At 47.8% G+C, this 12,006-nt stretch overlaps 3 protein-coding genes across 5 annotated transcripts; 1 reads left to right on the top strand and 2 right to left on the bottom strand.

Annotated features, from left to right (window-relative positions):
* LOC120675500 (transcription factor bHLH128-like) lies at positions 1-3,494 on the top strand. The gene is made up of 6 exons (XM_039956706.1): positions 1-497; positions 1,671-2,023; positions 2,123-2,254; positions 2,359-2,424; positions 2,815-2,883; positions 3,120-3,494. The coding sequence occupies exons 1-6, from the start codon at positions 110-112 to the stop codon at positions 3,171-3,173; spliced, it is 1,062 nt and encodes a 353-aa protein (XP_039812640.1). The 5' UTR covers positions 1-109; the 3' UTR covers positions 3,174-3,494.
* A 177-nt stretch (positions 3,495-3,671) lies between these two features.
* LOC120675501 (OVARIAN TUMOR DOMAIN-containing deubiquitinating enzyme 4-like) lies at positions 3,672-5,866 on the bottom strand. The gene is made up of 6 exons (XM_039956707.1): positions 5,684-5,866; positions 4,897-5,018; positions 4,736-4,776; positions 4,301-4,399; positions 4,072-4,236; positions 3,672-3,948 (listed from the first exon to the last, which is right to left on the bottom strand). Exons 1-6 carry the CDS (start codon positions 5,718-5,720, stop codon positions 3,936-3,938), a joined length of 477 nt encoding a protein of 158 aa, XP_039812641.1. The 5' UTR covers positions 5,721-5,866; the 3' UTR covers positions 3,672-3,935.
* A 947-nt stretch (positions 5,867-6,813) lies between these two features.
* LOC120675498 (U-box domain-containing protein 45-like) lies at positions 6,814-11,364 on the bottom strand. Of its 3 annotated transcripts, XM_039956705.1 has the most exons (7): positions 10,905-11,350; positions 10,114-10,191; positions 9,602-9,787; positions 9,379-9,486; positions 8,041-9,251; positions 7,076-7,916; positions 6,814-6,975 (listed from the first exon to the last, which is right to left on the bottom strand). In XM_039956705.1, exons 2-6 carry the CDS (start codon positions 10,162-10,164, stop codon positions 7,085-7,087), a joined length of 2,388 nt encoding a protein of 795 aa, XP_039812639.1. In that variant the 5' UTR covers positions 10,165-10,191; positions 10,905-11,350; the 3' UTR covers positions 6,814-6,975; positions 7,076-7,084. The 3 variants fall into 3 exon arrangements, with proteins under 3 accessions (XP_039812639.1, XP_039812637.1, XP_039812638.1); XM_039956703.1 differs by having other exon boundaries at positions 6,814-7,916; XM_039956704.1 differs by having other exon boundaries at positions 6,835-7,916; positions 11,226-11,364.
* Between the last annotated feature and the right edge of the window lie 642 nt (positions 11,365-12,006).

The raw sequence follows: 12,006 nt of genomic DNA, 5'->3' as shown, positions 1-12,006 counted from the left end.
CCACCGCGCCCGCACCACCTCGCACCTGGCATCACCACCAGCACAAGCAAACAAATTCACGCGCTCCGCGACCTATCGCTAGCCAGCAGCAGCTAGACATCGGCCGGCGATGAACCGCCTGACGCCGGCGCACCACCAGGGGCCGATGCCGCCGCCGGGGACGGGGCAGCTGGCGCGGTACGGCTCCGCGCCGGGCTCGCTCCTGGCGGCCATCGCGGAGTCCGTCACCCGCGGCGGGGACCACGCCCCGCCGCCGCCCTTTAGCCGGTTCTACTCCGCCGAGTCCTCCGGCCTCACCTCCTGCGAGTCCAGCTGCCGCACGGACGGCGGCAGCGCCCGACCGCGCGCGCTCGAGCGGGCCTACGGCGGCTCCGGCGAGATCCGCGTGCCGCCGCCGCAGCAGCAGTCGCTCGCGCCCCCGGGGCCGCCGCACGGGCTGCTCCGCCACAGCAGCTCCCCCGCCGGGCTGCTCTCCCGCCTCACGGCCGACCCGCACGGTACGTCTCGCCCACCCCTCCCCTGCCCGTCCTCGCGCGAACCCAACCGGCGGCGTGGTTGCGTTGCGTCGCCGCCCCGGTTCGCCGGTTCCCCCCCACGCGGGCGGGAGCATGACTCCCGTGCTGCACCTTGTGCTTCCTGGCGCACGTCACGCTCATCGTCTTTCGTCTTTCTGCTTAATTACCCCACGTCTACTGGTACAGCTAGTACTCCACTTTAGTACAGCAAGTAGCGTTGAATTTGAATCCGAGGTAGGAGCAGTAACTATACACAGTTGAAAAATGCTACTCCGATTATATTTCTAGTAGTATACTAAGTTGATTAATGGCGATGCTTATTGGGCGACAACTAGCGGGGTCATGGTCTAGTCAAGCTGATTTTGGTGGTTGCCTTGCTGGCATGTGATGTGCCAGGAAAGGGGTCGAATAGTACTTACTCCACTTACATAGTTTTTTTATATATTATATATAATATCTTTATTACTAATCCCAGCTTTAAAGGGGTCGAATAGTACTTACTCCACTTACATAGTTTTTTTATATATTATATATAATATCTTTATTACTAATCCCAGCTTTAACAATGGTGCCGCGCCAGTGACAGTCCGATGCACCTGCGCTGTTTTCCGAATAAAAACCCGGGCGGGCCCAATGCCTCCATTCCCCGCCCCATGCGCTGAATCCCGCACGGCCAATGGATCTTTCGATTTTCGGAAAGGCCGCCTTTTCATGTGCGTTGCATTTGCATGTGGTGCCCACGCATTCTTGACGCCGCGACGTCAACCAAGCGCCCCCCCCCCCCCCCCCACCCAATCATCGGGCTCACGTCATGCGTGCGTCGTTGGAGACTGCGCCCCGTATTTCCTCCTCTCACGTCATTAAAAGTAAAAAAAAAAACTGCTACGAACCATTGCACAGCAAGTTCATCTTTGGACGGGACGAACGACCCCTTCAGCGTCGATCTTGCACGTCCCTCTTTGGAAGACGACGATCGAGTCCGCGACACGGGTCATACTAGCAGCGCAGCGAGCTAGCTAGGCCACGAAACAGTGACCGGCCTGTCGTGTTGGTTAAGCACTCATGCGTGGATCGCCGGTTCCTGGTCCGATCGGCGGACCCAACGGTTTCCACGTGCAGAGCTGATAAGTCCCCCCCCGTTTCGGATGCACGCAGGCATGGCTCCGGCGAGTGGGATGGGCAGCTACTCGCAGGCGGGCACCGACGCCGCGATGGCCCACGGCCACAGGCAGCTCAGCTCGCAGTGGAGCTTCTCCAGGCAGGACCTCCCGCAGATCTCGGAGATGGAGGTGATCCCCGACGTCGGGGAGAGCATCGTCGCCGGCGGGTGCAACAGCTCCAGCGACGGCGGCGCCGCCGCCGCGCAGTCCTCCTCCTACCTCTCCAGGAACTTCTCCGTCAGCTCCTGGGACGACGCCAACTCCATCATGTTCTCGCCCCCGAACAAGAAGCCCAAGCTCGACGCGGCGGACGACATGGTCACCAGCTTCAGCAACATCGACTCCCAGGTACAGCGGCACATCCTTTAATTTGGCTCCTTCCTGCGCCCCGGCCGGTTCAGTTTTTTTTTGTGCTGATCGAAGCCTCCTATTGTTCTCGATGTACAGTTTGGGTTGTCAAAGTCGTCGCTGGAGATGCCCGGCATGGACGACTACCTGCAGCCGCAGCAGGACTCCGTCGCTTGCAGAGTTCGTGCAAAGCGAGGCTGCGCGACACACCCGCGAAGCATCGCTGAGAGGGTAAGTATGATGCTGATATTATTGCGCGGTGTGCCATTTTGATGCTGGATATTGATAATGATAACTCAGCTGAACAACTGTCTTGTTGACGTACGTTTAATTAGGAAAGAAGAACAAGGATCAGCAAGAGGCTGAAGAAGCTGCAGGATCTTGTACCCAACATGGACAAGGTAAATTGAGCTGAATGGCAGACGACCGCTTTCGCTTCTATCAGTAGATTTTTGAGAGGAATTACTGAAAATCAAGACTCACTGAACAACTGAACCTAGCTCGCCTTGGCAGCAATCCATTCCATCAGTAATATTCAGTGTGCATTATTCTCTATGTGCACAAAGTTTGGGCAATAATTTCCTGAATCATCCAATGGCTGGCTATCCTTTCTTCTTCTTCTTGTTCTTTTTTTTTTGTAAAATACCAACCTTCCTTTTCCATTTCATCACCAAATGCAAATGAAATCTGTGTAACAACAATAAGGTCCTGCTATGCTGAATTGGTTTTCTACAACTGTTCGTAGATACAAATCATGTTAATTCTTATTAGTATTTCTCCTGAATATGCAGCAAACAAATACGTCAGACATGTTGGATCTTGCTGTAGAGTACATCAAAGAGCTGAAGGGCCAAGTTGAGGTATGCATCACTTGCTGCAATGCCTTACGCATTTCAGAAGTCTTTCCCTGAATAAATTAAGCCGCAATTTTAGATTTCCACATGCGCACACAGCCAGGCCCCAAATAGTTTTGACAGTTGTACCTTAGGCAGTTACTATAATAAGTTTGGAACCAACTATTTATGACTCGCGTTTCTATCACATTGTACTAGAAACAAAATATATCTCTTACAATGCTAAAAATGGATCCTTGCAGAAGCTAAAACACGATCAAGAAAACTGCTTTTGCTCAGGCAATCAGAACAGCTGACAGTGGAGAAGCAGATGGACAAGGTCTTATGTGGCACCGATATGATTGTTGAGCCCCAGTTTTTTCTTCAGAATAACTGGCTGCAGCAATGCTTAACATGTCAAGTCGCTTCCATGACTCAGCTTTCCCTTTCATGGTTGTACTACGGATACCGTCAATGACTTGAAGACTAGAAGATGACACTTAGGTTATCATAATTTCCTGTGAAACGGTGTCTTATGTGTAAAAAATCCTCCATTTCAGCATGAATGGGATTGCTGTTGAAAAAATTATTGTAGGAATATCTCTTTTGTCATTGAGCTCAATTTTGCAGATTACTAACTTGGCACTAAAATTAATGAGTACTAGACATGCATACCAAGGAAAGGAGAACTCTAAACGACAACTTGAGAATTCAGCTTATCAGCTTTTGCAGAGAAAATTTATGACAAGCGAACAAGAGAGATATTCTACTCGTACTCATGTATCATCTTTCCAGAGGCATTCTGTTGTGTAAAGTGATGGAATAAGTTATACTTATCACTGTAAACTAAAAATGGTATAAGGCCATTCCATTAGTTTTCTTACTGCGTCTTGAGTTTATTTATACATCAATCCTTGAAGAAAAGGAAAGGCCAGAGCAGCCAATCGAGGCTGAATTTCATATGTGTGCTACTGCATATGTTTGTCAATCTGGGCAAAACCACGTCGGTGAATCTTGAGCTGCTGCCACTTATGCAGCTGTCCTATAGAAGAAGCTCAGGTAATGCAATCTCCGGTTATCTACAGACCTCTCCTGAAAGAATTTCACAGGGGAGAATTGGTTCCTTAGAGATAGAGTAGAATACTGAAGCCAAAAATAGAAACGAAGTAATGCAAGGTTTGCCTATTGTCAGATTTTGTACAGAACTTTACTTACAGTCTTGATTGTGTTCTTACAAGAGATGGCTGAAGTGCGTCATAGTGCCCATAACCGTCATAGAGAACACGGACTGGATTGTCCTTGCCATATTCCTGGCCATATTCTGCTATGATCCTGGGGCTATCAGAGCTACTTGTATACATGTAAACCGTGATGGGCATCCTGCAACGCAGCTTTTCTCACTAACAATAGGTGGCCAAACTTAACATGAGAGGTGACTGACTACCTGAGAACATGGGAGCACATGAGCAGTTCAGGTTCTCCCCCCCAAGCATGCGGTTTTCTCATCTTTCGCACGTAGCTCTCGAAATCTCCTTCAAGGAACCTAACATTGAAAAGTTAGCACAAAGATTATCTTTGTACATTTGAAGCATAAATATAATGTTTATCATAGAATTTTATGGATGGGACTATTTTGGAAGGTAAAGTTGCTACTTTCTATTGCAAAGGGTATAAAACTGTAAACTTGCTGCATGATAATAGTTTGTATTGGAAACTGATAAGTACACTAGCCTGTCCATTTTAAACATATTATTTTAACTAATAACTACACTAACCTGTCCATTTTAAACATATTATTTTCTTGTTTACTCCTATTGCAGAAAAATTGTCGAGGGGCATTAATGTATCAGAATAATAATAGCGGAAAAAAGAATGAAACCATTCAGTGTCTCCTCTTCTCTTGACAAACTCATCAGCCACCTGGAACAGGCCAACAGCAGCTTAACAATCACACGTATACGATAAATATTACAGAATTCTGTCGAAAATACATCAAACATAACTGAATGAACAGAAGCTCAGTTAATGATGGACACTCACTTTCGCTCGAAGCTCGTCAGCCAGTTCCTTCTGGGCGCTGTCGCTGGGTGACTGCTTTCCTCTCCTCAAGCATGCGCCGTAAGCAACGGACCTAAACAGGCATCGGCCGTCCCCTGTGATTCCTGAAATGTGAAGGTAGCATCACCGTAATTAATACAGAATGTTCTGCAGTCCAGAGCACCAATTGGTGACTAAGACTCCATCGGAGCCAGCAGATGGAATTGCCCGCACATAAACCAAACAAGTTGCTTTATGGTTTAGATTAGCGAGAGGTATTTTCAGAAGGAGGTTATCTGTTCTATGAATCCACCTTCTGATTTCTGAATTTGCCAAAGGGAAATACCCACTTCTCTGAAGATGCATCTGAAACCACTATCATACACCAGCATAAAGATAGGGGTGGAAAAGAGAATAAAGGAATAGGAAAAAAAAAGCATCTGACTACTAGCCTACTACCGCTACAATTCCATTGGTAGTTTGTGATGATTACAGTTTTTCTATTCTTAATCAGCAATGATCTAGCCACTTTATTCTTCGACCGCGTCCAAAATCTAAGATCTCCGATAAACAAGCAAGAAACTGCTGCCAAAAGGAGGCAAGAAATGATCCTTTCTTGAACACCGATCCCCAACAAAAGAAAGAGGCCTTTTTTTAGTGCTTAAAACTAGTACATGCCAAGAAACACGCAGGTCCACGATAGGCCGATAGAAAGATGATGATGAGGAGGAATTAGCAATCATTATGAATGAATGAATGAATGAACCAGCGAAATGGGGCGCGGGCATACTGATCGAGCGCAGCGGGCAGAGCTCCCGATCCGACATCCGCCGGGCGGCGATGTAGGGCGATCCCCTGCCCGGCCTCCTCGGCTCGGCTCCTCCCGCCGCTGCCGGGCCCGGAGGGGAAGCAGGCGGGCGGAAGGAACACGCGAGGAGCTGGAAATGGGATGGAATGGAACAAAGGGAGCACCCCCGGGGGAGAGGGTGACGGGGCGTTGGAATTGGAATTGGATTCTCTCGCGGCTGCGCGCGCACGCCTTTTTCGCTGGCCTTTTGCTATTCCAGCCTTTTTTTCTACCCCTCGCTGCTGGGTTGAATCGAGCGGAGGCCTTGCCTGCCGCGGAGCCGGTGCCGTTGCGCCGCCCTGCTCCGCCTTCTTCTTTGATTTCCCGCCACAAATCGTTGCCGAGCCGTGGCTTTCAAATTAACCTCGCTGGTGGACGGAGATTAAAGTAGAGAGCAGTTGGTGGGTGTGGGTCCCACATTAGTAGCATGTTTGTTCCTCAAAACAAAAACTTTACATACTCAGTCCACTCTCTTCTTATGGAACCTTCATGCAATCATGCACAAGATGGGATATACAGGAAAGGAGAATTTGTAGAGGTGTTTATGGAAGAGTATGGTTCCAACCCTGTACCTGTCGATTCAGGTGGAGTTGTGTTAGGGCCGCCTCTCTTTCGGATCTCACAAAGAAGAAAAAAAGAGAGGAAAAGACTGATGGGCTGAATGATGATTACAGGAACAGAACAGGTAACGAACAAAATTCACGGAGCACATTTCGCGTCCGTGCCAAATGTACATCTCAGGTAGGACCCCATGATGTCGGGCCGAAACGTCAGCAGAAAAAACGTGGAGTCAATTCCATTCGAGCCGAGTCGCTAGGCTCATCATCCCTGTCGGCAGGGTGCGTCAATGCCATCATCCACCACCAGGTGTCATTTGCTGTCAATCTTACCCTACTTACCGACGCTGTAGTAGCGTCTAGCGAAGAGCCTTTTGGCACATCAGCTGTCAACAACAGTCTCTTTGCTTCAGGCCTGATCAGTTCTTCGCTTCAGGCACTTACAGGACAACAAACGAGCTGTGCATCTTCACTAGCGACGAACCATCCTGGAGTCTGAAGAATGGGAACAATCAGTTGCTTGCAAAGGATGCTTGATTGACAGAGCAGCAGCATCTGATCTTATAGAGAAGAAACAACTGTACGCATCTCTTGACATAGGTAGAACTGTAGAAGTGGAAAATGCCCTACATCACCCCACCGAGCAGGGGGGGAAGAACATCAAGGTCTTTGCTTTACCCGTGGAAAACAACACCGCCAAAAAAAAAGAGAGGAAATGATCAGGAGGGAAATAAGGCAGAAAGGAGATGTACATATCCACTGATCAACTCAAACCTACTCTAGCATCCTAGCACTGGTACAGCGAGAAGCTCCTATTCTTCCACAGCGAGCTCAGCGTTCGCCCCAGCTTCCGCGATTTGGACTTGCACAGCGGCTTCGACTCCCGGTGGCACACGATGGCACCACCATTCCCGGCCTCTGTTAACTGGCTCTGCTGCTGCTGCTGGGGCTGCTGGGGTGGTGGTGCGTCCCGCTGCCTCTGTTCCCGGAACAGCTTCAGAAGCTTCTGGGCCTTCTCCCTGCCCCTCCCAGTACCGGCCGCCGAGATGGAGACCAGGGACGGGACCACTCCTTCCTGGAGCACTGGCGCTATGCACTTGTCATCAGCCGTGCACATCACCAGAAGGCACGACACGGCCTGCTCCTGCTCAGTCGGCTCACCCGTGTCGAGCAGCATTGCTAATGTGCTGACCAAACCCGGGGTGGACATGATCTCCTTCCTGCCCGCCTGGGTGGCTGCGAGGCTGATGAGCACAGCAAGGGCCTTCTCTGTCCAACCGAGGCCCTCCGTCGCGGGAGACTCGGTGAGGAGACAGTGGAGAGCATCCACAATGCCTGCAGTAAGGAGCGCTGGGACGCTGGCCTGGTGGTTCGAGAGGTTGTACAACGTGTACAGGGCGTCATGCTTGCAGGAGCTGCTTTTTGTGTCGCCGGCCTCTTGGCTGTACAGACGGTCGACTAGGAATGACACAGCCTGGCTAGAACCGATGACAGCCTTCGCATCAGATAGGCAGGAAAGGTTAAGGTACAGTGCCGTGGCTGGACCAGTTAGGCGTGAATTTGATATCATCTGCTCGAGTAGGTCGACAACTCCAGCAGATAACAGGAGTCCCTTGTTTCTGCAATAACAAAAAGGGTATTGATAAGTAAAGACGCTAGGGAAAAATCAGTAATTTTGAGTTAATATACACCCTAGATATTTTCAACTGGCAATAATTGGTGAGGATGACTAGGAAATAATACCTGTTGTTGTTCACTGCGAGGTTGAAAAGAGCCATGATGCCAACTTCCTGTGCCTTCTCATTTCCATCACTCACAGCATTTCTCAAGAACTCAACTAGCGCCTCGGCAAACCCGTTTGAGCCCAGCTGGATCCTTGCTTCTTCATCGTCTTTCAAAAGATACCTTATCTGCTCCACCAACCTACACTGCTTGTTCATGTTGCTTCTTTCATGAAGTAAGAGCAGCAAGTTCCCATATCCCTCATTCAAATCAAAATCGTTACAAGAGCTGTCATCCAGCGTTTCTGATTCACTGTTTGCCGGCTCCTCCTTTCTCATATTCTCCATTGGGACAACCTTGACACTCTTCACATTGGTAGAATCAAAACTTTCAGCAGGCACACAACCTGTAGCCTCAGTGTCTGAGAAAGCAAGTCTCCAATTTACATCAAAAGATCCTGGTGGACCATCAGGAACTGGAAAATCATTCTGCTCACACCAGCTGGCAATCAGGGCCTTCACACAATAGTTTGGAGTCAATGACAGGTGGGCAAGTTGCTGCTGAGTTTTAGGACATGTGCTGTGACCATCGTTGAACCACTTCTCAATGCAAACACGCTCATAAGTCTGTCCAGATGAAATGATGACTGGGTCATACATGAGCTGTAAGGAAATAGGGCACCTAAGTTCTTCAGGAGGCATTGACATATTTTCAGACCTTGGACCACCACCACGCTTGCAATTGAATGATCCGAGCCTAGAATTGAAAGATCCAAACCTCGAATTGAATGATTGAATGCTCGAAAGCTGTCTACTGAATGCTCGGCCATTGCCGTAGGGTCCGTACATATCATCCATGCCTAATACTGTAGGCGAGCAGGGAGATGATCCTTGAGAATCTGTATCGTCACCAGCCTCACTTCTGAAGAATTTTGAGTATTTCCTCATGAGATTGTACAAGTACGACACAACAAGCTCCTTCCTCTTGTCTTCATCAGAACGAGCCTTCTCGATTAGCTTCTTGAGGGCTCTTCTCTCCGTAAGTGCTGCCCTAGAAGATGTAATTCCCAATTTCAGAGCAGCCATGTGGAAGACCTCAAGCTCCCCACTATCACTGGAACCATTTGTTTTGTTGTTCCTCTGGAGCAAATTGATCACATCGTCACCAGCTTCCTTCTCTGATCGATCCAATGTAAAGACAATCTCCTCCAACTCGCTAACAATCTCTGTAATCTGTACAGAAACAAGTTCAGGGTGTCAGTAAGTACTGCACATTCAAATATACTGCAAAACCATAAAGTAACGAAGGCAAAAGGTCAGAGAACCGTGATTCAAAGATGTGTTTTGTTGCACAATATACCTTACAGCTGATATCTTCTGTTACTATGCTTTCAACGCGCCTTAGACTTTCCTGAAGTTGGCTTCTAGATTTTTCAAACTTCAAAAGCACAGTTTCCGAGGTGATGGCCTAGAAGTAAAACAAAATCACTGTTACGAAAACTGTTCCAACTGCAAAACTCTCCAAAAGAAATTGTAATTCTATCCAGTGTGTTGTACTAGGGCAGAGGGAAGCAAGAAATTACCAAGTAGAGCCTGCTGCTGTCTGCACAATGTTGAAGGAGCCCTTTGGCTTTATCTAGAGCGACATGTAGTGAACACAATGCCTGTATACCAGACTTGCTTCTTGGTCTTGATGCTTCGATGAAAGGGAAAATGGTGGAAAGCTTAGATACAGCAGGGAGAAATGCTCTACAAATTCCTGCGTGCAACTGCATAAACAAATTAAAAAAAATATTCAGATTTTGAAGTGAGATTAAGCAAATCCCAAATAGAGATGGTGTATGTTCCAGTAACTTATTGTAAGTCTATTATTTGCTCCATACAGTACAAAGACCCTGTTGAGTAGTAGTTTTTTTAAGAAAAAAGAACTATATAGAAATCAAAGCATTGTTATTGTACTAACCATTGAAAATGTTACTCCTTAAAAGAGTATGGAAAGGAAAAGTAACCCTCATTGATCAACAAACATAGCAGGCTTTTAGGATGTACTTACAAAAGATAGACAACACAGCAGATTAACAGGAAATGATGATACCTTGGCATCATTAGCCAGAAAAGGACCTTCTTCGGCCTCTATTGCATCCATTGTTGACTGCTACCTGAGCTCCAACATCTGATTACAGGACTCAAAAGAAAAACGGACAACATTAGCATTTCACTCTAAACATTCTCAAGTTTGTGATAAAATTAGATAGGCTTTTCCTTAGGACAAAAGGAGATAACAGGTTGGACATTGGAGAACGGGACGAAGCAAATATCCAGCCATTACTAGTAGAAATGGAAGTGACAGGAATGGCTGAAATCTACTGGCAGCCCACAGCCCACTGTTCTCCAAGAATCAACTATGGCTAAACAGACCACTGAAAAGGACGTTGCTTCTATAAAATTTGTGATTTCCAACTCCTGGAGCCCAAGACATTTTTTATCTACCAAATTCGCGTGTTTTGAACAAATCTTAAAGCTCCAATATAACCAGCGCTCTGCATTTTATTCTTCTCATCATGTCATCAAAAAATAAAGGAAGAAGGAAAAAAGAAAACAGATGTCGGCAGCTTCAGCCTTCAGGGGTGGAGAGAGGGAGAGAGAGCGTTGGGGACTTGGGGCATCAGATGAACCGACATTTTTCTTTCTCCAAATACAAAGATCAATCTTGTGCGCTGAGGAGGAACAGTCGAACCACCGATGTGGATGAAACTTAGGAGAGTGTGGCGCCACGCAGAACGCAAATCCACAACTCAACGGTGGATTCGATTGGTCATGGCTACAGGCTACAGCTAAGGAATGGAACTCTCGGAGCATCCATCCAAACAAGCTAGGATTACTCACCAAGGAAAGAAGAAATTACTCCTCGGCAGGACGGATCTCCACCCGACGCCACTCCACCGGACCGAGGGAGGAGCTCCGCGCCGGCGGTGGCAGTGGATCGAGGATCCGGCTGAGGGAGGGAGTGACTATGCGGCGGTGGCACGAAAGGCTGGCGGTGGCGAGCTGGGAGCCTAGGTTGAGCCTCCAGAGCCAGCCTTGCAGGAAGGCCGCCGGCGCGCGTGGATGAGGGAGCAGGAGGCCGAATGCAGCTACGCCTTGGCGGGCACGCTCACCACGCTCAAGCTTTGATCTCTACCCGCGCTGACGGAAAACGAATCTCACCGGAGAGTTCTCCACGCGGCTCCGGAGGTCGCCGTCGCCGGCGATGGCGGCGGCCGAGGAGGAGGAGCGTGGGGCGGTGGGGGAGGGGAGAAGGAGAGAAGGGAGGAATAATGGAGAGTGGGGGGACGTTGAGTTGAGACTTGAGAGTGGATTTTATTCAGATTTCAGGGCCTGGGCCCGGGAAAGTGAAATAAATACCATTTTTATTTTTCCCCTGTGGGGTTTTATTTTCTTTAATAATGTTTCTTAAGAATGGATCATGCTCCCTTCTCTGTTTTTTATTTATTCTTTGTTGCATCATTGCTTATGGTGGAGTTTGGATAAGCTTTTTAGTTTCTTGGAAATGATCTGTCGGTTAGACAATGTGAGATGAGGACTTGTGGCATGGTTGGTTAGTAAGCATGTGTGTTTGGATGAAATTGTACAAAATTCACACTCAAACTTGGGCGTATGGTTTTGGGTTTTGTTTATTTGTTTAGTTTTTTATTTTCTTTGCTTCGACCATGTATACTAGTTCTTATTTAATAATAGAAGAAACACAAGAGAATTGATGTTAACGAGTTGTGGCTGCCTTTTAGAAAACATTATAGATACTGATAGAAGGATTGATTGTTGAAAATTCTAGACATCATAGAGTGGTGTGCATCATACTCGACATTTATGTGGAGAAAAAGCGTTTTGGCATTCTTAGAAATTGTTTAGATTATAGTTGTGGATAAGTACTAGCTTGGAAAGTTGGTAAGCCGCCGTTTTGTCATTCGTTTTAGTAAAAGTAGGATGG

This window comes from Panicum virgatum, chromosome 5N (genome assembly GCF_016808335.1).
Source record: "Panicum virgatum strain AP13 chromosome 5N, P.virgatum_v5, whole genome shotgun sequence".
NCBI lineage: Eukaryota > Viridiplantae > Streptophyta > Magnoliopsida > Poales > Poaceae > Panicum > Panicum virgatum.
The sequence above is the reverse complement of the archived record's forward strand: the minus strand, read 5'-3'. Positions and strand labels throughout refer to the sequence as shown.

Excerpts from the sequence above, each read along its gene's own strand:
- LOC120675498 (XM_039956704.1), bottom strand. The coding sequence starts at position 10,164 with ATGGATGCAATAGAGGCCGAAGAAGGTCCTTTTCTGGCTAATGATGCC. Across the intron at positions 9,788-10,113 it reads TTCTGGCTAATGATGCCAAG|TTGCACGCAGGAATTTGTAG; the intron begins GTATCATCATTT and ends TTGTTTATGCAG. Across the intron at positions 7,917-8,040 it reads CTCGCAGTGAACAACAACAG|AAACAAGGGACTCCTGTTAT; the intron begins GTATTATTTCCT and ends TTGTTATTGCAG.
- LOC120675500 (XM_039956706.1), top strand. The coding sequence starts at position 110 with ATGAACCGCCTGACGCCGGCGCACCACCAGGGGCCGATGCCGCCGCCG. Across the intron at positions 498-1,670 it reads CCTCACGGCCGACCCGCACG|GCATGGCTCCGGCGAGTGGG; the intron begins GTACGTCTCGCC and ends GGATGCACGCAG. Across the intron at positions 2,255-2,358 it reads CGCGAAGCATCGCTGAGAGG|GAAAGAAGAACAAGGATCAG; the intron begins GTAAGTATGATG and ends ACGTTTAATTAG.
- LOC120675501 (XM_039956707.1), bottom strand. The coding sequence starts at position 5,720 with ATGTCGGATCGGGAGCTCTGCCCGCTGCGCTCGATCA. Across the intron at positions 5,019-5,683 it reads CTGCCCGCTGCGCTCGATCA|GAATCACAGGGGACGGCCGA; the intron begins GTATGCCCGCGC and ends TTCACATTTCAG. Across the intron at positions 4,777-4,896 it reads CTGACGAGCTTCGAGCGAAA|GTGGCTGATGAGTTTGTCAA; the intron begins GTGAGTGTCCAT and ends GGCCTGTTCCAG.